At 49.6% G+C, this 23,985-nt stretch overlaps 2 protein-coding genes across 5 annotated transcripts in view; one reads left to right on the plus strand and one right to left on the minus strand.

The window, feature by feature from the left end:
* Window positions 1-390: 390 nt before the first annotated feature.
* LOC311152123 (transmembrane protein 121-like) lies at window positions 391-3,729 on the minus strand. Of its 3 annotated transcripts, none has more exons than XM_084202965.1 (3): window positions 3,636-3,729; window positions 3,070-3,271; window positions 391-1,959 (listed from the first exon to the last, which is right to left on the minus strand). In XM_084202965.1, the coding sequence occupies exon 3, from the start codon at window positions 1,956-1,958 to the stop codon at window positions 1,026-1,028; it is 933 nt and encodes a 310-aa protein (XP_084059091.1). In that variant the 5' UTR covers window position 1,959; window positions 3,070-3,271; window positions 3,636-3,729; the 3' UTR covers window positions 391-1,025. The 3 variants fall into 3 exon arrangements, with proteins under 3 accessions (XP_084059091.1, XP_084059090.1, XP_084059092.1); XM_084202964.1 differs by having other exon boundaries at window positions 3,168-3,271; window positions 3,636-3,723; XM_084202966.1 differs by lacking the exon at window positions 3,070-3,271 and having other exon boundaries at window positions 3,636-3,710.
* A 4,939-nt stretch (window positions 3,730-8,668) lies between these two features.
* LOC311151437 (phosphofurin acidic cluster sorting protein 1-like) overlaps window positions 8,669-23,985 on the plus strand; it is a gene marked incomplete at its 5' end in the record, with an annotated part of 54,981 nt that continues 39,664 nt past the window's right edge. For both annotated transcript variants that reach the window (XM_084201893.1, XM_084201894.1), the window contains one exon: window positions 8,669-8,856. In XM_084201893.1, the coding sequence (XP_084058019.1) occupies window positions 8,669-8,856 (188 nt within the window). The remainder of the gene's footprint in view (window positions 8,857-23,985) is intronic.

Here is a 23,985-nt window from a genome sequence, read left to right on the forward strand (position 1 = left end):
GGCAATTTGGGCAGATGTGCACTGGTGTCCCTCCAGCTGGAGTATGAGGACTGTGGGTGTCCCTGGGCATGACTGGTCCCAGTTGATGTGACTGCACTGGTTGCACAGGTGGTGGTGGCTGACAACACTGCCACACACCCTGTCAGTGACACCCTCAGAGCCCACCAGACACTCACAGGACCTGTGGGCCAGGAGGAATGGCTCCAGACCCAGTGGCCTGAGATGCTCTCCCCAGCCCTAGGTGGTCACTGAGTGAGCCTTTCCACACTGCAGCTGAACAGACACCCAGTCACACGAGGCCCCCAGAAGAATGGGGGACATCTGCCTGCTGTCAGGGACACAGACATGAAAAGGCTGCAGGGCTCAGGTCTTTTATTGCAAAGAGGGAGATACAAAAAAAGGACAGTCACCCCTTTTTGGGTCCCCCCAAGCCTGCAGCTGGCTGAGAGGGGTGACAACAGGGGGAAGCCCAGGCCTTGCTACCCCTGCATGGAGACCTCTGCTCACACAGTGGGGAGCAGGCTGCTGCCAAGGAGCACACTGGAGCCAGGGCCAACCACAACAGAAAAGTGGGTGACCCCTCTGTCCCTGTGCAGCAGCCTGGCTGGCCAGAGAGCAGTGCTGCACAGGGAGCACTGGTAGGGAGCCTGGCACTGGGTAGGGCTGCCTGGCCTCACCCAGACACAACTCATGGCAGGCGGCCCTGGCCTCGTCCCCTGCTCCGCTGTTTTACCAGGTGGGGTGCTGAGGCTGCAAACTGCCCTGCAGCCTTGCAGAGGGTGCTGAGTTTCCAAACTGCCCTGCAGCCTTGCAGTGGGTGCTGAGTTTCCAAACTGCCCTGCAGCCTTGCAGAGGCTGCTGTGGGGGCCCTCGTCATGCGCCCCTCGGGGCCCTGAGCAGTTTCACCCAGAGAAGGAGGGAGCAGGGTCGTTGCCCTCTGTCCAGGCAGGGAGCTCCGCAACCGGCCCCAGGTTTGTAGGTACGGCCAGGCGTGGGGATGCCCAGCTGTAGCTCCTGCTGGCTCGTCACGTGTTGTCCTGAGCCAGCTCCTCGGGGCAGGCAGGCTGGTCCCGGGCCTTGCGCAGCCCCGCGGGCGGCTGGGCTGGGGTGCTGTGCTGCGGGTCCGGCCCCGGGGGCGCGTGGCGCTGGTGCCGCTGGTACTGCACGAACATGCAGACCTTCATCCCAATGGCCAGCATGTTCTTGCCCATGAAGATGCTGGAGACCCGGGCATCCCTGAAGAAGACCATGTTGCTGCCTCGGATGAAGATGGTGGCGATGTTGACGGTGAGCATGCTCAGCATGGGGTACAGCATCATGCGGTGCGGCACGATGCCGATGCCCTGCATGCTGATCTCGCACAGGGACACGCAGGGCAGGACCAGGAGCAGGATGTAGCAGTAGAAGAACATGATGCCCTCAGCCCAGAGCGGCAGCCCTTTCTTCTGAGGCTCCCACAGGTTGGCCTGGATGTCCAGCACGTCCAGCATGTCCACAATGACCCAGAAAAGGCGGTTGCGGAGATCCTCCTTCTTCTTGAATGTTCTGACATACTCCATGTGCTCTGTGGCCACCAACAGCACGTAGAGAGCTGGGATGCAGATGGAGAGCAGCAAGGTCAGCGCTTTGCGGGCGATGAGATCCAAGCTTTTCCGGTCAGCTTTGTAATTCTGGTATACAAAGTAGACTTTGATCTCCAGAACGAAGACGTAGAGGAACCAGAGGATCATGGCATATCCTCGCTTAGCTGTCTTTACCTCTGCCCCAACCCAGATAGCCACATAGCGGAGGACCAGCAGGAAGCATATGTCACCCACTGCCACCATGACACAGATGCCCAGCTTCCTGGAGCCCTGGCTCTGCTCCACCAGGTAGGCATCCATGAGGACGAGGCTGGTCATGATGAGCACTGTGGAGAGGCACACATGGGGCTTGCTGACAGGTGGTGGGGGAACCATCCTGCACAGAGGAACAGGCAGGGTCATCAGGAAGTTGCTGAGATTTCCTATTCCCACCCTTGGGCCCCCTTCTGCCACCCTCTCCTCAACAGCTGTGGGTGGCTGAAAGAAGGGAGGGAGCCATTCATAGATTTCTCCCATCCTACATGCCTGGCTTGTTCCAAACCTGCAGATTTCTAGCCAAAGATCTCCTGCGACCGACCAGGCCATCCTGGTGGCATTTGCTGGCTGAAACCCAGCTCCTAGGAAGCACATGGTGGGGCAGGCTGGATACTTGGGACACTTCAAGCACTTGGGATCCCACTGCTTTTCTGGTAGCTCATCACACTGACTAGCCTCTGCCACCATGAAGGGTACATGCCTTATTGTCCACGGGATTTCCCAGCCAGTGGTACTGCTGATATTTTCCCCCCACAAGGCAAGCTGAGACTAGACTTATGTGTTTAACCCAAGCAGGTCCTTAAATGCTATGATCCAGGACCGCTCTTTTTAGTCTCTTTATTTTCATGCACAGCAAAAGATGAAGCCTGGTTTTTTTTAGCCTGGCTGTCTTGTGGGGTGGGAGAGAAAAAATTGGCCGGATATTCAGTTTCCTTCAGGTTCACACCCCCCAAGAGCTTTGCCAGTGCCCACCCTGCCCCAACACCATGAACCGAAAGCAAGGAAAAGCAGCACAAGCCCACAGCTTCAGGACACAAGGAGCTCTGCAACAGGCCCTGAATTTCTGTGGGATGCTCAGCTTTCCTGGGCTGAGGCAGAGCAAAGCACTGTCCCCAAAAGCACCGTGCGTTCCTTGTGCAGCACCAGGGCTGTCAGACTCCCTCCCCCTGACCAAGCACAGCTGCAGGCAGCTGCCTTCAGAGGCAAAGAGGGAGGACAGAGCTGGGGCCTCACCAGGCAGAAGAACTTGGCAGCTGCTCTGGAGGGGAGCCAGCCCCCCGGATGAAAGGAGGGAGGATGCAACTGGGCTGATGACTGTGTGGCACAGTGCTGCACGAGGGCTGCCCACGCAGAGCCCGCCTCTGCCACGCCTGGGCTGTGCACGCCCGGGACACCATCCTGCTCATCCAGAGGGCACCGTGCAGGTTGCACTTGACCACGGAGCAAATACCTGGGAGCAGGATGGAGGCCGCACAGTTAATGGTCACCCCTGCACACGGCTGCTCCTGGTGCTGACACTGATGGCACAGGGCGCTGGGCACAAGCTACCTGAACTCCTGCTTTTTGGCTGAGGGAGCAGGCGTCCGGCGCAGTCGTGCATCCCTGGGCCCAGCAGCATCCTGGCACGTTGCGGGAGGCAGCGAAGCCTGAACCTGTCAGACACAGGTGCCTCTCAGGGGGAGGGAGGTAGCAGAGGCCGGCGGGCATGGGGGAGCCCGTGGATGTGGCACATCTGGAGCATGCCACACGGCCGGGGGCTCACCCGCCTGGCACCCCGCGGCCCGCCCGAGCCTCCGCGGGGGCTGCGGGTACCCCAGGCCCCGGCTCAGCGCGGGGCTCAGCCCCAGGCCCCCAAGAGCGGGGCCGCCCCGCCGAGCTCTGTTCCCCGGGAGCGCCGGGGCGCCCCCGGCCCCGCCTGCCCCGAGCCCGCTGCCCACAGCGGCCGGGCCTGCCGGGGGCAGGCGCTGCCCGCCGGCCGCGGGGGCCCGGCCTGCCGCCCCCCCGGCTCCCGCTTACCTCGGGCGGCTCCCCGGGGCGCAGGGCGGCGGCGGCGGCCCCGGGCCCGGCGCGGCATCGCCCGGCGCGGCCCGGCGGCGGCGGCGGTTCTGCGGCGGCGGCGCTCGGCCCCTCCCGGCGGGCGGCGGGCGGGGACTGCGGCGGCCCCCGCCTCAGCCGCGGGCCCGGCACCGCCCGCCGCTCCTCCGGCTCCGCTCTCCCGGGCCGGGCTCGCTGCCGCTGCCCGGCTGTCCCCATCCGCTCCCGCCCCGGGGCCACCGCCTGCATCCGCACCCGTCTCCAGCCCACGTCCTGCCCCCGGCAGAGCCGGACCCCGCGGGGCCGCAGCCCAGCAGAGGCCCCGGGCGAAGCAGTGGGAAGCCTGGCCTGACAAGGATGCCTGCCCTCCAGGAGGGACTGGGGCCGCGACCGCTCCTTGCTGGGGGAGAAGGCAGGGGAACCTTGATAGCCAGTGTGGCGGTCTGCAGGCTCCTGGAGAGCCCAAGCCTCGCCCAGCTCTGGTACAGGTGTACTTGGCACCACCAGGGACTTGTGTGCAGATTAAGCAGGCCAGGGAAGGCAAAAGGTTTCCATTAAATGATGGACATACCTCTCTGCAACTGCAAAAAGCCTGAGCAGCTTTTTGCATTTAACTCCAAAATTTCTTCTAAGTGATTCAGGTCTTAGCTACACAGGGAAGGTTTTTCAGTGTACTTCCTCTCTGACTTTGAAATGCTCATTGTAGATACGTGTATTTTGGAACACAGGGAAGCTCCAAGATCCCTAGAGATAGGCTATGAGCAAAACCAGGCATAGACCTAAGAGCAAGTGACAGTACCAGGGGAAGTGCAGCCTCCTTGCATCCAGCTGCTGACAGAGTAGCTGTAGGTCCCAGTTGGATCTAATGTCCTGGGGCATCTCAGCTTCCACCAGGAACATATAAATCTAACCTGTGTAGTCCTTGGCAAATGGAGACACTGGACCAGCATCCAGGCTTAGCTCACGTGTGCCACAGTGGGTGTGGACTGGTTGATGCAGGCAGGCAGAGGTCCTGTGTGAAGGCAGCAGAGCTCTGGGCTAGACAGGTGCAACAAGGTAAGGAGTTTGGCTGTGGGAGCATTCTCCTAGCCCAGGAATAAACAGCAATCCTCAGAAGGGCTGAAAGAGCAGGGAAACAAAGCAGCCAAAGCAACCTGCCTCCAAAAATGAAAGGAGACCTTGCAAATCGAGTGGAGAGCAGCGTGAGGCACAAGAGGGCAAGCTGACACTGCAAAAATCTCCTTCTTTCCTCCAGGACACAGAAGCACTGGCTCTCACTATCCCAGCAGTTTCTCACAGGATGCAGGGAGAAGCAAAGGGCCTCTGTCCATGAAACACTCAGGGAGGGGGACATCACAGAGGTATCCACATGACAGAGGTGAGAGAGGAGTGCTGGAGGAACCTACCAAGCAATGGGGCTAAAGACAAGATGATTCATCCATGAGCTGGAATCATAAAACCCCTGAGTCTCCACTGGAGACTAGGACGGGAGGTGACAACATTTGCGTGGGAAGCAGTAAAGAGCTGCTTTAACAAGGCACATAAAAATAAGGAGCCAGAGCAAGAACAGATACTTGTGTGCTTCTCTAAAACACGATGCCAGAGCCAGGGCGCCAGAGCTGGTGTGTGGATGCATCTCTATCATGGATAAAATGGAAGGGAACCAGGGAGGGTACACGAGGGCTCCCAGGCACACAGCTGCTCTCTGGCTGCTGCCAGCTCCAGACCTTGGTGGAGAAGCATCTTCAGCTTAGCCCACGAAACCTGCGTGCCATTGTTGGCACTGAAAAGTCCCTTTGCAGTGACAGCAATGCACTCAAAGGCTGTTGGGAGAGAGATGGGGAAATCCATCAGTCGTGCTGACATCCTCAAAGGGGAGCTGTGGGAAGCAGAGGAAGTTTGTCAGCAAGGAACAGCAAGCAGTGGCTGTAATGGAGAAAGGCTGGCAGTGGCCTGGGGACCATGCTGAGAGCTTCAACTGTGACACATAAAAGAAAATAAGTAAAAGGCTTTTCTGAAGGCACATTTCAAATGGGTTACCTGGATGCTGAAGAGCATTTCTCTGATGTCCTCAAGGATAATATCCACAAGGAAGCAAACCTCAGCAGGTGGCTGGCACACAGAAAGGTCTCAGCATAAGAGGAGCTGGGAAAGCAGCTGAGTGTGATGGCAACTCTACCAGCCTCTGTTTAAGTTGGAAGATAACCAGGCTTTGGGACCTGCAGTGAAAAATACAGGATAATTTTGACCCCAAAGAGTGGGAAAAGCCACCATGTGTGGAAGAGCACAGCTGTGGGTAGGTCATGCTGTAGGCACAAAGTCATATAACATGAAGACAGGAAAAAAAAAAAAGAAGAGTGGGCTGTGCAGAAAAGTCCCCAAATAAATAAAGCACACTGAAACAGCCTGAGAACAAATGTATAAATTCATCTAAAAAAGCCAGAAGGCCAAAAAAACCCCAAGTGAGCTGCAAGAAGTACTTGAACGGAACTGGCTGGAGGGAAAGAGGCAGAGAAATGCACCTCAGTCCCACTGAACATCCTTCCAGGGGAAACACAGCAAAAAAGAGAAACATCATCAACCAGAAATTGCAAGTGGTGGCCACAACAGGTAAAGACCATTTATGACCTGGGGACCGTGCGCTGAGCTCCAACAGCTCTGAGAAAGCATCACAGATTGTAAACCATGACACAGCCCCAGGGCAGAGCAGAGGTGGCTGGAAGTGATGGGCATCCTTCAGGAAGGTGGGGGAAAGGGGGAGCAGCAGGACTGCCAGCCCTTGGGAAGTGCCTGGAAGGCAGTCACCTCAGCAGGCTGCCCTGGGCTCAGCAGGGAGGTGCCTCTGGTCTCCTGGAGCTGAAAACCTGGAGCACTCAATGCTGTTAAAGTACCCACAGATAGCCAGGAACGGTGACTCAGACTAGAAAGCAAATAGATGAAAGCAAACAGATGGGGAGGGACTGCAATGGCTTTTCTCAGGGTAAATCAAGACCCTAGATCTAGCAACCTCGTCTGGAGCAGGCAGCTGCTTTTTGGGAAAGGCAGTGGTGATATCCAGCTGAGGACAAGCAGTGATGGATGAAAATGCTGCAAAAAAGGCCATGACCATTGTGTGACTCTCTCTGGCTGCAGTGCCAAGGTTTCCACATTAATTGGCAGAATGCTATGAAAATGCAGCTCATCCTTGGTCCATCTGGTCTTACACAAAGGCCTCTGCTAAGATCCCCTAGAAAATGTTCTTAGAGAACCAAGGCTGTCAAGGGTGGAAGCAAAGATCCTCTTGTGCATTAACGACCCACCTAAAGGAAAGCAAATGCATTAAAGCAGCAAACAAGCTGTTTTGTGAGCCAGTCAGTAGGTCTGGGCAACTCTGCTGTGATCCATGCCATTTATTACGTGCAGGAATGGGCTGGGAAGGTGGGAAGGGAACAAGAAGTAAAAGTTTGATGATGGTTCAGATTGTCCATCTAGTCAAACTGGAATCTGATGTGATTTACCAGCATGTTACTGACCAACCTGAACCTCAACAGCAGGGCAAACATACACCTGACACATGCAAGTAAAACAAAAAGGTGCAAGGGACAGACTACAAATTATACATCAGTATTCAGGAAAGTGCCCCTGAAATGTTTACTGGTAATGTTTTGAAAACACAGTACTCAAGATTGACAGTAGAAACCATGGATGTTTTAGGCTGCTTTGCAAGATTTTGCTGCTGCCATTTTTCTGAGTTTAATTCCTCCACTGGCATGAGCCACATTTTACAATCTGCCTGGCATTAACACTGCATCCATGGAAAACTGTCACTGCTAATTGCATTGAGAAGCACAGGTCCCTGCAGAAGCTGCTGGCTTTTCTTTGTTTGACCACTATTGACTTGGCCATTTCTTTCACATAGTTTTCAATGCAGCTGTTGGACCATCTCTGCTTCCTTTCAGGAGCCCTCAACCAGTACCACCCTATTATGATTATTTGAGTTTTTCAAGAGGCAGAGCCATTTCAGACAGATACTTCTGCTGGAGGCAAGGTCCACGAGGGGAACTTTTATGCTTTCTACCAGAACAGAGTGCACTTGTCCAGCTGCAGTGTCACAGGCTTGCCCTCAGCTCTTTCCCTAGGGATGCTCTGCCCCGCACATGCTTTATGATCTGCGATGCCTTCTGAGCTGTTGAAGCTCTGGGCATGGTCTCCAGGTCACAAAAGGCTTTTGACCACGACAGCCACCACTTGCAGTTTCTGGCTGAGGAGGTTCCTCCTTTTGCTGCATTTCCCTGGAGACGTTCAGTGGGACCGAAGAGGATTTCTGCTTTCCTCCCTGTTGCGTGCTCGGAGTTCCTAAGTGTTTCGAGGAAAGAGTCAGTCAGAGGTCTCCGCTTCCTTTTGGCTTCAACCCGCCGTGCCCCCGGGTCCAGCTGCTCTGTTCCTCCTCAGGCCCCTCCGCTGGCCGGCCCTGCTGTTCACCCCTGCGGGCACCCTCTCCCCGCGGCGCTCCACGGCTCGTCAGCGCCGCGGGCGTTCCCGCGGACGTCGTTGTCGCCGCCACAGCGGCTCGTGCAGGGGGTTTCTCCGCCACTGCCCAAGCGCGGGGACGGACGGACAAACGGACCAGGACCAGCCCCAGCCGCGAGACGTGCGCCCGACCGCGCCCCTGGGCGCGCTCCCGCGGGCGGCGACCGATGCGCTTTAAAGGGAGCGACGCCGCGCCCTCCTACCGCCGCCAAGCCGGGGCAGCGGCGCCGCTCCCATTGGCTGGCCCCGCCCCGCCGGCCTCTCCGATTGGGCAGCGGCCGCCCCGGCCTCTCCTCTCGCTCGGCTCCGATTGGCTGTTTGCCATCAGTCGCGGTCCTCGCCCTTTCTCCCGGCTCCGGTTGGCTCGTGCCCGCGCTCCAGCCGAGCTCTGATTGGTCACGGGCCGCGAGGGAGCGGGCGCGCGCGCGCGCGCGCGCCGGGGTGGAGGCCGTCGCTGAGGCGAGGGGCTCGCGCCGCCCCCCAGCGCCAACGGCGGCGGCGGCGGGATGGCGGCGATGGCGACGGCGGCGGCGAGCAGCGCGCTGAGCCCGGGCCCCGCCGCGGGGCCTCCGGCGGCGGCCGGCGGGGCGGCGGCGACAGCGACCGCGATGGCCAGCCCGGTGCCGGTGCCAGTGCCCATGAACCTCTTCGCCACGTGGGAGATCGATCGGTCGGCCCCGAGCTGCGTCCCCAGGTGAGCCGCCCCGCCGCCGGGGCTATACGGAGCCCGGACACGAGCGGGGCCGCGGAGGAGGAGGAGGCGGCCCCCGCAGCATCCCTGCCCCGCCGGGCCGCGCTCCTCGGTGGCGGGGAGGCCGGGCCCCAGGCAGGGGCTGATGCGCAGCGAGCCCCGGCGCCGGGCCCCCGCTGTGCTTCCAGCGAGAGCGACCCCGGGGGCGGCGGGGCAGGGGGCACAGCGCTAGAGCGCGGCTGCGTTGCCTCCATGTTGCAGCCCCTGGCGAGTGTGTGCCGCGATGGCCGTGGGTCTCAGAAGGGGGTGTATCATCATGTGCCGTGCTTGGGAAAGCTGCCTCTTTGCCCCCGAAGTGAACGGTGATGGCCCTACAGCCGCTTCCGTGAAGCCAGGCAGTGGCCGCCAGGCATCCGTGGGCCTGTGTCATCTGCGCTCCAGACCTTAGGGAGCAGCAGGAAAGATTCTCTGTGCTGTCTGCTGAACTCAGAGTTGTATCTCTGGCATAGCTGAGAGACAAGCTGAGTAGTGTGGATGTCATCACTGTCTGTATGGCTGGATGTACTTATGAACACCTGTCTTGGAGCCAGAAGGTGCCTGATGTGTTAACGAGGTGGGTGGGTGTCCTTTGGCTCACTCATCTTACCAGACTCTGATCAGATCTTCTCATGAGAGTTACAGGGCAGATTCAGGAAGTCACCCTGGTTGCTTGTGTCTCTGGGCTGTGGTATGTTGTCTGCAATGATGTATTCAAGTGTTTCACAAAAATTAGAGGTGTAAAATTCAAGAGCGGGGGAGGGAAAAAACGTTCCTGTAGGGCAGTAGGATACCGGCCTTTGTGAAAGGGCTTTGCTAGATGAATATGTGTGTACGGGGAAACTCAGTGACTGTGTGGCCAGATGGGCTGGAGTAGAAACGTTCCAAAATACTCCAAGCTACTAGAGAAAGCCTCTGTGATTGTGGTGCCCAAGGGAGTGCTGGGCTCAGCAGGCAGCAGATGTGAAGGAGTTTGCAACATGTGTCTGCTAAAAGCCTGTGCACCTTTTGATGACACATGCTGAGGCTGTTTTGTGGAGCAGGAAGCAAGTGATCATTTCATAGCTTTAAAGTGACTTGAGGTGTTGTTCATTTGTGGGCAGCTTACTCCCAAGCTGGAATTTGGAGAGCAGGACAGAATTATCAGGTTGACTTCCTGTAGAAAAAATTTGCATATGCAAAACACAGAGCTTAGTGAGGGTGAAGGATGTGCATGTACATAGGTTTCACAAATGGAAGTGCTCCAGGAGCTAGGGAGAGGAGAACTGTTTTGGGCAAACCACAGACAGAATGACTGAGAATAGTGAGTCTGAGCGTAGAAGAGTGTAGTAGTGGGTTACATAGGTGGCAGGATGCCAGCGGGTGAGAAGTGATGTGTAATCAGTCTGAAAGTTGTTTATAGAACTGGTTTTTGGCCCAGTGAATCCTGTGTCTTCTCACAAGGACAGTTTCCATTAGCATTGTGTAGATGCTTGTTCTAATGCTTGAGCTTCTTTGTGTGCTGACAGCCCAGGGGGCAGCCATCTGACACAGCTGCTTGCAGGGAATTTCTGTGAAATTCATCTGAAATATCACCTCTGGAATATCTTCAAACACAGCATCTGCTAAGATGGGAAGAAGCTAATGGAAGCTGATTCTTCCTTCAGAGGCCATGGCTCTAACATGATGTGCTGTCATGTCTGTAGAGTCAGCAGGTCTGGAGAAGTCCTGCCAATGGCCACAGTCCACAGTGACCAGTGTGGGACTGGTGCTTCTGTGTTTTCCAGTCTTCAGTTAGCCCAAGCTTTCCTGAGTGAGCAGGTCACACATAGGCACGTGTCAGGCAAGTGTTTTCAGGTCACTGAAGCTGAAGGGAGCTCAAGCCCCAAATCTGAGCTGTTAATGGTGTATCTGTGCACTGTGCTTCCTTACTGCTTGCCTGTGTTCTTTCTCTACTGATCTGCTGGTGTATGGTGTAGCCTTGAAGTGTTCTTCAAGGCAGGAGCTCTGCTGTACTGTCCCAGTGCCCAGCACAGGTGGTCTCTAGTCTCACTGTGCTTTGGGAGTGGTAGTGGTGGCAAAATAATTTTCATCCATGGGCAATAATGTCCTTGGGCTTCTCTGTCTCTTATGCATATGTAGTCTGCATTTTTTCATACTTATGCATATCTAGAGAAAGAAGAACTTTGCACTGGTTTTAATGCTATAGAAGATGATTTCTTTTTCTGGAGTCTCTATTGCAAGTTTTGGCTGTCCCTGTGCTCCTTCTTAGATGTTTAATTTTCTGCAGGTGCAGCTCTGGCTGCTGCAGAAGTGGGACTGGGCTGCATCAACTTTTGTGGGGTTGCTTTGTGCTCAGCTGTTAATGCAGGACAGTTTGTCCAGGCCAAGCTATCAAGAGAGAGTCTGGGCCAATAAAAATGGGCAGTGGGAAGTATAAGCCCCAGTGCATGGAATGGTTCAGTAGTATGACTGTAGGACTTTTGATGCCTTGCAGGAGGATCTTGGCTTTCTAAGCTCAGCTGTTGCCTGTAATGGAAGTTTTTTTCTGGCTGAATCGGGCATGTGCCACTGAACAAAGTCCACATTTATTTTTGGAAATTGCCTTGCTCTGTGGATGGAGGTATCATCCCTCCTGCTGGGGTCTTTCTCTTTTCAGGGCCAAGTTGAGAGAGATCTCTGACCTCTTGATGACCTTCCTATGAACTGACTGACTAGCCTAGACCCAGCTGCCTTTGGTTAAGTGGCTACCAGGGGAGGCAGAGCTGAATTTTATGGCCAGTGGGCTATTATGCAGAAAAGCAGAAGGAAGTAATCACCTGGAAACTATACAAAATGCTATTTGCATCGTCAGTGGGGCTACCCATTGGCTCAAAATGATTGGCTTCCCATCACAGTGCCTTAGAAGGAAAGCAAACCTGCTTAATTCACAATGCAGGATGTGAAGCATGCTTTGGCTAAAATAGTCCATTAAACAGCCTTAACTTCTACTCATAGTTATCTTAGTAGAAGTTTTTATAGCAGTGTTCTGAGGTGGGAGTGTCTTTATTGAGATGCCTTGCGTATAGGCCTCCTTAGGGGTAGTAGCAGATTTTCACTGCGTAGAGACGGCCAGAAGTGAACTAGAGCATTGCCAAGGTAAAATGTCCGTCTGCATCCAGGTAATGTCTTACTGTGTTCTCATTGTTTTGTGTGTTGGTCAGGCAGCACGTTGGGAAAAAATGTGTCAAAGGACTTTGTGCAAACATGCTTGAGGCCTTGTTATTTCCACGTAGTGGTATTTTCCACCTCTTTTAATAGGACTGCTCTTTTTATTTTTTTCTTTTAACATCTGAGCGTCCATAAATGTGAGTTCTTAATTAGGAAACAAGATAAGATTGTGTGATTGTGTTCACTTTTTCCATGACACAGCTACTGTGTTCAGTGTTATGTGGATGTTGTTTCAGTGATAAGTAATCGTATTTCTAGTTAGAGGTGAGAGGTACAAGTTGTGTTTTGGTTGCTGCGTCAGTATTGCTGAGGTCAAGCTGCAAAGGCAGATTCTACCTGTGCAGATTATGTACTGTGAATGGCACTGCAAGGATTCAAATGCACTGCATTTCATCCACAATGCCTTGTATCTCAGTACAATGCATGGGGAAACATTCCAAGTCTTGCTGCCACCCACACAGTGTGCTCGAACACAGTGTCTCCTGTGTTGGGTTGTTAGAAAAGCATTGATTGATGGAAATGCATGTTCTGGGCTCACTTTGTGAACTGTGTATGTGTACCTTCAGGATATTATATTCCAGCAGGTGCTCTGAATTCTCTATCATTATAAATTGCAAGCTTTTGTTTTGGAGAGTTACAGCCTAATGAATGTCTTCTTGGAATGAGGGAAGTTGTTGCAAGTACAACTGGAAGTATCCCAAAAGTGCCAGCTAGGGTGATCCTCTGAAGTTCCATGAGGTGAATGCTCTTGTCTCTGCAACCCAGTTTTCCTGTTTGGGCAGCCAGTGTCCATTACCTGACAACTGATGGAGAGTAGGTTAACACTTTATTTGTGCAGGTGTGGTTGCATGCTTTCCATTGCCTGAGGTCCAGGAATCCTTTCAGTGACAGTTCCTGCCGTGTGGTGTGAAGTGAAGGAACATGCTCTCCTCTGGCACAGCTACATGAAGGGGCTGCTGTGGGCTCAGGGGTCTGTTTACTCTCAGCACAGAGCATTGCCTGTCTTTTCTATACCCCCTAAAAGTTTTGTGGCAATGAAGGGCCTCTGAACTGGGTGTTCCTTTAAGAAATGCTTATTCCAGCTGGAATAATATGTATTTATCTGCCTGAGATGTTCTTGAGTGGTTTCCTGGGTAAATCAGACATTTTCATGGTAAACTTCCAACCTCAGCAAATCTGTTCTGTTTCGATAAACTACAGAGTTGCACCTCTGGGAATGTTAAATGATTCCAGATTGTTCCTTCAGAAGACGCTATGATTCCTTGACAAACGGATATAGCTTCAGACCCAGAGTGCTTGGAAGAGGCCACTGTTTCTTGTAGGGAAACAGTCTCTTATAACTGGTGATATGCCCTGTTTGAATTATGATTTCCTTGCAGTCCTATATAGAAAACAAAATGTTCTAAACAGCCATCAGATTGCTTATTATTCTTAATATCATGGGCTTGGCTACAAGCCTGCAGGATAATATGTCTCATATGTTGTCCACTATCTGTAGCTCTCTGTGGCAGTGGAACACATTTGGGATTTCTTCTCTGGCAGTGTTTTCCTTCTGAGCATACAATAATTGAGCAGAACTTGGGACAAGTGTGCCCTCCTACTATGATTGATGGGGGGTGTGCTCCTTGCAAAATGTTAATAGTGATTTCCCTGAAGGTTTAATTTTATTTGAAGGACCTGTCATGCTGCATCCTTGCCTTGTTTTCCAGTGTTTCATTCATTAGCCAGGCTGTGTTGCAACAGGTCTCTGATGGCTTATCAAAAATGTTGCTGTGTTCTTACTGTGCTAGGATACCACGAGTGCACGTTCTGCTTCCTCTGGCGTCCTCAGTCACTTGTGGCTGATCTTTAGCAGCCATGATGTTTGTGTACAGTCCACCCTTGTCTGGGATCACAATCCCCAGAGCTGTATTTTGTCAAAAGAAGGAATTGCTGAGCACCAGCAGCTTACAGGGTTCCCTTAGGGATCCGTTCTGTGGTTAAGTCTGTGCTGATGCTTTTGTGTACTTGTTTGAACATGGAACGATTCTAGATTGAAAGCTGCGTCTCCTGGCAGCTTTAGAAGTTGTTTCCAAAAGAGAGCCAGAGGTAAAAAAACATACTGCATTTTATAGCATGCCAGGTGAGCATATGGCCACAGCTATTTTCCAAATACCTTGTGGTGATATCTTGTCCAAGCTTTCAGCATCCCAGCTGATGGGGAAGCTGTGCTTCTGTTTTGGTTTGTTTTGGGTTTTTTTTTTAACTGCATCAAAGCTGGTGAATGCTGTTTTGGGAAACAAGAAGTGAGAGTGTCTTATTCCTCTGTGTGGGATGTGGCAGCAGGAACTTGTCTCTGCCTCTGGGGAAGCAGACAGCTCAAGTGATACTGCTCTTGTAGCTAGAAGTCTCTTAGGCTTTGATTGGATACTTCAGTATGCTCATGGCAGCGTGCTGGGGGAGAGATGCAATATTTCAGGTGCCTGAACACATTGCAACTGTGGTTACAGAGACCACTCCCTGCTCTGCAGCGTGATTCAGCCTCAGTGCACACAGCCCAAAATTATGCTGACATTTTCTGCTGGCCTGTTGCAATGCCCTCTCCTTTATAATGCTGCCCACTGCCATCTCTCATGCCCTGTTTTTGTGTATTGTGGTCTAACTCAGTGAGGGGTTCTGTTTGTAAATTAGAGCTCCTGTTCTATGTTTGTTCTGTGTTTTCCTTATTTACCTACTCATGCTGACTTTAAAACTTCCATTTCTTATCACGTTTCTTATTCTTCAGTGCGAGCATATTTTAAGTAGCATGAGATCCAAAACCTGTGCATGTGGGACCATTTCCTGGACAAAAAATGTCCAGGTTCCACACCCAGCTATGTATTTTTATGTGTGTATTTGCTGTTTTTCTGCATAATGTGATAAATAAATTCTTATCAGTATAGGCAGTTCAGGATGACAGCAGAACTCATGTCTTTAGTTCCATTTTCCAAAACTGAAAACTGTTAACAATTAGGTGTTCGACTGTTGCAATGGTAGCAGGGTTAGAATAAGAGTAACTCCCTGGTAAAGGGTTCTGCTACACTTTTCATGTTCTTTAATAGCTTTCTTTACCAGGAGAGAAGATCCTGTTCATGCAAAGCCTCTCATTGATTCTTCTGCTGTTTCATTTTCAGTAACAATTCAAGTAGTGTCTCTGAATCCATATTATTTAGCTAAGTATCATTTAGATTTACATTGTTTATATACTTTTAGAAGAGCTCCTGTGTATTTAGGATTTCCCTCCATGTTCCTTCAGCTGTCTTCTTCTAGTCTCTTTTCTGCCTTATCAATATGTTCACTTTTTTCTCATTGTTCCTTTCCCTCAAAAGCCCTGCCTGTGCCTGTGATACTTTTGACACTGTTCTCATTATTTTTTCCTTGCTTCTGGCTTTACTTGCATACCTGTAATTGAGCAATCTTTCAATCCAAGTTTTAATTTTTCCCTTCTCAAAGTAGTTTGATTTTTTTCGCATAATTTAAAGACTATTCCTTGTGAAGCTGTAACAACTACATCTTGTTCTTGTATGGCTTGTATTTTTCAGCTGAACTATGTTCTTGATCTGCTTGGGTTGTTTTTTAATGGCTTTTACATTTCTTCACTGTTAATGAATATCAGCTTTTTCCTTCTTTTAGACTTTCTGAACTTTCTTGTATGTGCATCCCTGAAATAAGTCCCATAAGTCAACATTTTTTTCAGTTCTGTCATACCTTGTACTCAAGGCTGCTTGTTCCAGGTATTCCTTTCCTTTCCTGTGTGCTCCTTTGTCAAAAGCAGAATCTGAATGTCCTGTTTGGATTTCACCTCCTGTGTGTATGAATAATTTATTAAATTTCTCCTTGATGTTTGTCAAGTCCCTTGACATTTCAAGCTTTTCTTCCCCTGCCTCTTATGTTCCTTAATTTCCAGTCAGACAAAAGGACAACATTCCCATTGCTCTGCATTTACACTGTGTTCATCTCATCTCTGTGTTGCTGAAATGTTAATATGATTTGGAGGTGATTTTATCTGTTGCTCTACTGATTTATGAAAGTATGGAGAAGTCAGCCTTGTTTCAGGCTCCTGCTCCACCCACAAGGATCTGAGCAGAAAACTGCATTGTACAGGCACTGGTTATTAAGAGCTTTTGTTGATGAAAAGCCTAAGAACAAATGTGCCAGCTTTGGTAAAAATCACTCTTTTGGGTGAAGAATCTTAACTGTGCAACTCTTTGCAATTAAACTTTTTTAAGATGTAATTTTTTTTTTTTCTTAATTTTTGGAAGAAGCCTCAAAAATGGATGTCCATGCTGATTTGACACTCCTTCATGGGCTTGTATTGCTTCAGTCTCTCTCGTGCCTGTGCTGTTGTCCCATGTGTAACTTAACACGGTACAATGTTCCTGAGCCTGCAGGGATTCAGATCTAAGGTGCTTGCCAGATCGAGATAAAAGCAGAGGAAGTGGAAGGGATGACAGCCTTGTGTCCGTGCTACTTCAGGAGTAGCAAGCCGTAATGAAATGTCAACTCTACATTAAGCATTAGTAGGAAAACTGTTAACTACACTTTAGGGAGGCTGCTGTGTGGCACGTGGTTGCTTTTTTGCCAGCGTGTGTGTAGATCTTTACCAGGACACTCTGGATAATGGAAGGAGTTGGTGTGCATCAGTGACCTAACCCTGACCTCATTTCACCACTTTTCCCAGCTTGGCTGCATTGGCACAGCAGTCTTGGAGGTGTATCCCTGTAAACTCTGCCAGGTGATGAGTGTGAGAGTGTGGTCTGTTCTGCATCCCCATTAGCACTTTCTCACTTGGTTCAAAGGTACTTGTCACCATGTCTTAAGCACTCCTGCTTTCCTTTCTGCAGAAAAGGCTGCGAGTGATGTTTTTGTAATCACCGCTTTGTGGTGGTTACTTCATTAACACATTTTATTTTAGCCTGGAGACTGTGAGCGAGCTGTTTAGCAACAGGGACCTGACAGGCTGCTCTGGCTGTGGAGGCTCGGAGCAGGTGTGGTGCATTTGCACCTTGCCGTGCCATTGACTGCTGCTCTCCACTAAACTGGCGCTGCAGCATCTTTTGTTAAAGCAGCCTTGGATCTGGGGACAGCTGGTGCAGCAATTCTGCTGCATATGGAGACAGAAAATTTCAAAATCTGTTACACTTGCGAAGAAAGCTCCATGACATTGGCCATACTATTGCTGATGCCTAATTTCAGCATGGCTAAAATGAGGGAAGATCAGTGTGCTGCTGCAGACTTCCACTGTTTCTTGTCTGTCCTGAGACAGGTAGACCCCCAGTGAACAACTGGAAGTTTTAACACAGTGATTTTAAGTAAAGCAGTGACCAGGTAAAGATGGGGTGTGTCCCACCTAGTGTACCCCTTTTATTGCCTAGAAAAGATAATTTTAGAAGTTCAGCATGTTACCACTGCCCTGTGGATTGGCTAGTAAGCTCTTTTTAAGGTTCCTGGGGAGGCTGTTACGCATCAGCAATGAATTTGGTCACCTGCTCTTTGTTGAACAAGTAAAAGTTTGAAAATATTGTTTGAAAATGAAGCAGAAAGATGACCTTGTGGTTTGGAGATGGAAGTGAGGCTTAGATTCAGATTCTGAAGTTGCTTACTCTTCTAGTTGAGGTAGCCTTGTCCCTCCCTGGAGCCACAGCTATGACTCACGTTCCTGTTCTCCCTACTTTGTTCACAGCTGTTTCCATGCTACAGTGTTGCCTTTTTCTTGCGTGTGATAGGGTGACTGTGGAGAAAAAACACCTGACAGTGAGAGCACTAGCAGAGTTTGTTTTGCTGCCCAGTCTGCCAGATGGGAATCCCCTGGGAGCTGGTGGAATCGAGACTGAGATTTGGGGAGCAGTGTGTAGAAATTATTTGGACTTTCTGCTGAGAATTTAAGGGCTCTTTGTGCTGAGGAAAGGTATTGCTCTTGGTCGAGGCAGTATCTGCATAGCTTGCAGTGGAACGTGAGAGAGGCTGATGGCTGCATGACTGGGTAGAATGCTGTGCATGCTGGGCCAGGGTTCAGGCTGTTTGGGCAGATCCTAATGCATCCTCAGGAGATGCTTCTTGACAGCGTCCTTATTATCTGGAATTCAGCTTGTGTGACAGGACATGCCAGGAGGCTATGGCAGAGTCTCACATCCTGTTGTGTAGATGCTACATGATGTGCTGCAGTGAAATGTTGCTTGTTTTGGGGGGGTTTTACTCCCCTGTGCTTTGGATAAACATGGGTTTAAGCAGCGGGAAGCAGAGGTGAAGCGATTCATCCAGCAGTTAAAAAGTGGCAGTGACAGATTAAATCTTATGTCTCTGCCTGAATCCAGATCTTAACCCTAAATTGCATCACTCTAAGAGCAATAAAGTCTTGCTGTAGTAGGGCCCAGGAAATGTAGTTATGTCACTGCAAGTCTCCTGTTCACACAGTGGGGCAACAGTTGCTTGGCGTGGTTTGTCCTCAGTTAATTTTCCTTTTTATTTTTTGTCACTCCTTCCCAAATATTTGTGTATTGTGAACAACACAGCCAATGAGTTGTAGTCTCACACCGGAATCTGCTAGGAGATTACACAATGTCTGTCCAGCTCTCTCAACTTCTGATCTATTTGCCCAGTTTTGTGCTGTCTTGTCAAGGGCAACTGCCTCAAAGAACCATATTTCATTGAAATCTGTGGTTAAGGAAGCTTGGAGGTCCTGTTAGGTCCCCTGTGGTGGAGAACTTGGCTGTCTTCTAATCCCCTATTTGCTGGCTGGGTGTGCTGTGGAGGTAACTCAACCATCCTCAGGGTTTGCTGTCTTTTTCTAGTGGGATGGTATTGAGAATCAGGAGGGGGAAAGGAGGAGAGAAGGCAGCCTGGAAAAAGCTGATATGAGTGCAGGAAAGGGGGTGGGAGAGAACAGTGCATTTTCAGGCTAAGCCATTTCAGCTGTGTTCTCTCCAGTGATGCATCTGTGTGGGTTTGTGGTGTGAAAGGATGCAGAGTTGAGAGATTGGTTTCAAGGAGTCTACTTCATTCATGGTTTGTGCAGCAAGGTGCACTTGCTCCCTGCATAGGTAAATGTGCCTTTAAATCAATGAGTAGGAGGCAAAATTAACAACCCTAAACACCCCTCTCGAACAATTGGAGTAGGAACAGTTTAACAGCCACCCACTTGCCTTGTAACTTCTGCCTACTCACAGCCTAGCCAAGAGGAGGGAAAGGAAATCTCTTAACCTGATTATTGTTTGTGACTACAGGAAGCAATCCAGTTACAGCAATACTTTAATCCTGACACTGTTGGATCCCACTTAGAACAGAGAAATCTTGGTTTCATACCCTTGCAGGCAGGGATGTGGTGTCTGTAAAGAAAATCATTGAACCTTCCCTTGTCTTGGCCTGAAGAAACTGGTATGAGGCTCCACACTGAGCACTTGGAGTTTGTTGAAAGAGCATGAGAACAGTTGGCCCCAACATTTGAGTCCTGTCTATCTGCTTAGGTAAGGAAAGACTACCTTTGTAGATCTAAGTGTCTTTTGGGGGAAGTTTGAAGCTTTTAGCAGATGCTGATTGTGTGCTCTTGGGAAGAGGAATCTTGAAAAGCATTTTCCAAAGACCACTTCTGCCATTGCAGCCATGGTTATATCTCCTTTGGGTAGTTGGCAGAGATATGAGATTAGGGAAGAAACCAGGCTGTAGACTGTGGCAGCTTGTGCCTGTGACAAGGGAAATGGTTTTCTTTGGATGAGATGCAAAAATGCAAAATGGTGGGTGGTGGACTGGCAGAAGTGGTCAACATCTGAGCTAAACACAGCTGTGAGCAGAAGGCAGAATAGGTACTGACCACCAGAAGATTATTTTCTTTTCTGAGAAATGATGAGGCACTTATCTTGTATGCAGTCCTGACTGTAGCAACAAACACTCCTGTTGACATGAATATGAATAGGTTTCAGGTCCCAAGTCACCAAAGATTAATAACTCTGCTTAATTACAGCCTAATTTTTTTCCAATACTATGAGAGTAAGTGACTTTTCAAGGAGACCTGACTTTGAGATGTGCATGATATTGGAACTCTCTTTGGGAAGAAGGCAAAATTAAATAGATCAAGGTTTAAAATCCAGGCAAAATTTGTGTGAGAGAAGCTCCCTGGTCTCTGCCTCTAGAGTAGGTGTGTTTTCAGGCCAGACAAACTTTCCATTGAAGTTAGCAGTGTTCAGTGTAAATCTGTCCCAGAGGTGGTTACAGCCTCAGCTATCCGGGTTACAGAACGTCTTCCTTGTGACATCACAGCACTCCAAAGGAGATTATGAAGAGGAAGTGTAGAGTTACATGGTGTTTTGCCAGCACTAATTATACATTTGATTGTATAAATAAAACAGCTGAAGTTTCAGAATTCAGTTCCTGTTATCCAGAATAACCATTTGTTGCTGGTGGCTCTCTAGAAGGATCCCTGAGTTGTTGACAATGCAGGTGAATTCATGTGTGATACAGTTTCTCTGTCTAAGGGCAAACAGCAACATGGGGGAACTTCTTCAGAAGCAGCAGGTAGAACAACAAATGCTGAAAAAAGGAATCTCCTAGAAAGAAGGAAGGAAGAGAAAAAAACAGAGAAGATAATAAAAGAGACTAGAAGAGATTAAAGAAAGAAAAGAGATTGATTGGTGACAGTGTGAGGATTTCTAGATGTATCTTTTGAGTGTCCTGGTTCTTACTTGTTGGCTATGGGAAATGAAGCCGTTGAAGGGAAAATAACTAGCTTCTTTCTGGGCCTGAGCGAGGTATCTCAGGCTGCCTCAAAGAAGACTTTTGAACAACTTCTTCTTCCCTTATTTTTGCAGTAGGAAATATCACTACAAATGAAGTGTTACATGTTCTGTAGAGCATCTATTGCTCTTTGGGCATGTAACTGAAATGCATGGGCACATGCACACCCTCCCTACCGCCCACCTGAAAGACAAAAACTGGACCTCAGTGAGAAGTTATCACCCTTGTCAAGGGTGATATGTCAAGGGTGATACTTTGGAAATGCATGCCCTGCAAAAGGCCTATGGATTTGAGCTGTGGTGCTGTGACTGTTAGTCCTTCCTGCTTCTCCCTGTACCTCTGTGCTCTTTTTGGAGTGCCAGCTCCGTGTGCAATCTGTAGGATGCTCTTGGGATTGCAAGGGACAGTTGCTGCTTCTGAATGGTGCCTGGTGAAGGGGAGCTGATTGAGAGTGTTTGAAGAGCACATGTCTGTACAGAATACCTGTCTCCACCACCATGCTTGTCCTGGAGATTATACCTGCATTATACCTGGGCTCTGCCTCTTGTTGATCATCCCCCTTTCTCCTGGGACAGAGGTGCTCAACCTTTTAGAAAAGCAATAAATCCATATAAAGTAAACAAGTTTGCAGGTTGGTGTTGTCTGTGTCTCTGGTGCAGGTCTAGGGAGAGGGGACAAAAATGGAGAACATCTCCTATCCTATTGGACTAGAAGACCTTTTGCAACTGTGTCATTACTTGTATAATTGTGTGACAACTGTCAGCATTGTAGAAACTCAAGCCTATGCCATTTGCTTATTATTTCCCTGGTTATCACAGTTTTTAAGTTTTTACTATATTTTACAACATCTAGATTGTGTTAAGGACAGGAGAGGCTGCGTGAAAGCCAGCCATGTTTTGCACTTGCTGATTTTCTTCCTTTACTATTTTCAGGTTTTGTATTACCGTGAGATTTCCCATTTTTCAGCTATGATAGAAATACTTGTAAGGATTAAGCCTTGATGTTTAGGATTAGATAAAAGAGGGAAGGAGTCTGTTCTATGCTTGGTGACTTCGGTTTTGTGCATGGACAGCCTGCAGTGTTTGGGAGGAGAAGCAGCTCCTGAACAAACTGCTCATGGACTAGATCTCCTAATGACAGATGGTTTGGGGTGGCAACTGCCTGGTAGTAAAATGACCAGACCAGTGAAACAAGATAGCAGAGAGATTTTTTTGGACTTGGGAATTTGTATGAGGTTTCATGCAACCTGATTCAAAAGAACTTTTCAGTCTTGTACTATGTTGCAGTTGATGCTGCCAAAGTGCAGCCATTGCCAGTCTGAGATGCCCTGAGTTTGGTTTTGACATGTTGTCTTAAGATTTACTGACTGAAACACATTGATTTGTTGCTTGTGCTGAGTTTCACCACACTGTTTCACTGTCATTAAATTGCCCCAATGGAAGATAAACTTAGAGCAAATTCACCTCACTGAATGCTTCCTTTCCTCTGATTTACACCAGCTTTGCCTTGGGAAGTGAACCTGATAAGCTCTCTTGCAGTATGTAGGTGGGTATACAACAAATAGGCCCTAAATATGATTTATTTTTTCTTCTCTAACGGAAGGCCTTGAGATATTAGGAATTAGGAGAAATCCTGTTCTTCCATGTAGATATCCCTGAGCAAAAGTGTTTAGAGTTCCCTAGGACCCACAGCAGTATTTCTTTCTTGCCTGCCTGTCTTCCCTGCCCTTGCAGAATTTGGCATGTGCTTTCTGTTGCAGTGATAGTAGGAGGTTTCTTGTAAAGCTTTGTGATTATTAAAGGCAGGCTTTGTTTTCTTTTTACTTTGCCTGCAGAGGTTGTGCTTTGGAGGTTTGTCATCCTCTGAATAGCAAGGCTAGCAGCTTTCTTCTTCTTAAGAATAAAGATCTAATTTTGAAGATGTATGCAGATTTTGCACTGAAGGAAGATATCTAATAAAAAAAGGAATTTTCAGTCAGGACAAGCTGTGTATTTCTTCATGGCTGCAGCTACTAGATGAAATGGATGAGAGGCTCCTAAAGCATTTGTGTGTTGTGAATTACTGGGCTACATCCAGTGATAAAACTGGGTGTAAAATCCTGCTTCTAACTCCAGATAATTCTGGAGGCCACAGGTCCATATCATAACAGAACTGAGAGAGCTGAACTGTGAGGTGTGTGGTTGAGTTTCCCCCCCGTCCTTTCAGATGCATTTCAGGCTGTTTCTCAATGGCTGTTGGCAGACTTCCAGCCTCTTGCTGCCTTGCTCAATCATCTGCAGTGTGAGTAGTTTAGTAACACACGAGAATTACAGCAAGCATGAGGTGGTGTGGCTGCCTTGTGGGAAATATTCTGCTGTGCCCTGGGAGTTCAGATGGAAAGTCTGCCTGGAAATGGCTTTTGGGCTTTGCCAGCTTCCCAATATTTTCTAAGGCAGCTGTCAGTCAGTGGGTAGGTGGGCAGAAATGCCAACTTTCCAGGCAGTGGTGCTGGAGATGAACACCCCTCATCTTTACTCCTCTCTGTCAGGAGATGTCTTCCAGTGCTCTGTCCTCCCTCCTTTTTTTTTTCCAGAAGAGATGGGAAGTATCTATTAAAGTAACTATCTCTGACTGGAGAGGCTTCTGGAGGGCTAGGTAATTATAAATGTTATTTCTTAGAAAAGGAAAACCAAGATTTCTGAAGCCACTTCCTCTCAGTTGCTTCTTTCCTGGGAATATGGAAAAAAGAAAAGCTATCTGCACCCCTTCTGGAAGTTGCCTGAACATTTGGCAGACTCTGGTGTGGAGCAAATCCTACAGATGTTCTACAGGTGCTAGGGGAGGTAAGATATTTACAGTTCAAATATCACAGAATTCCCTGAGCTGCAAGGGATCTGTGAGGATCATCAAGTCCAACTCCTGACTCCATATAGGACAACCTAAAATTCTCAAACTTGTCAAAACTCAAAATTGTTCACTGTGAGGGTGAGTAGGCCCTGGCACAGGTTGCCCAGAGAAGTTGTGGATCCTGGAAGTGCTCAAGGCCAGGCTTGGATGGGACTTTGAGCAGCATGCTCTGGTGGGAAGTGTGCCTGCTCATGGCAGGGGAGTGGGAACAAGATGATCTTTCAGGTCTCTTCCAACCCAAACCAGTCTATGATTCTGTGATAATTGTCCCCATTT

The sequence above is a fragment of the Fringilla coelebs genome (assembly GCF_963513975.1).
Source record: "Fringilla coelebs genome assembly, chromosome: 3".
In the NCBI taxonomy this organism is placed as follows: domain Eukaryota; kingdom Metazoa; phylum Chordata; class Aves; order Passeriformes; family Fringillidae; genus Fringilla; species Fringilla coelebs.

What these genes read in the sequence shown, in the direction of transcription:
- LOC311152123 (XM_084202965.1), bottom strand. Translation starts at nt 1,958, where the DNA reads ATGGTTCCCCCACCACCTGTCAGCAAGCCCCATGTGTGCCTCTCCACA.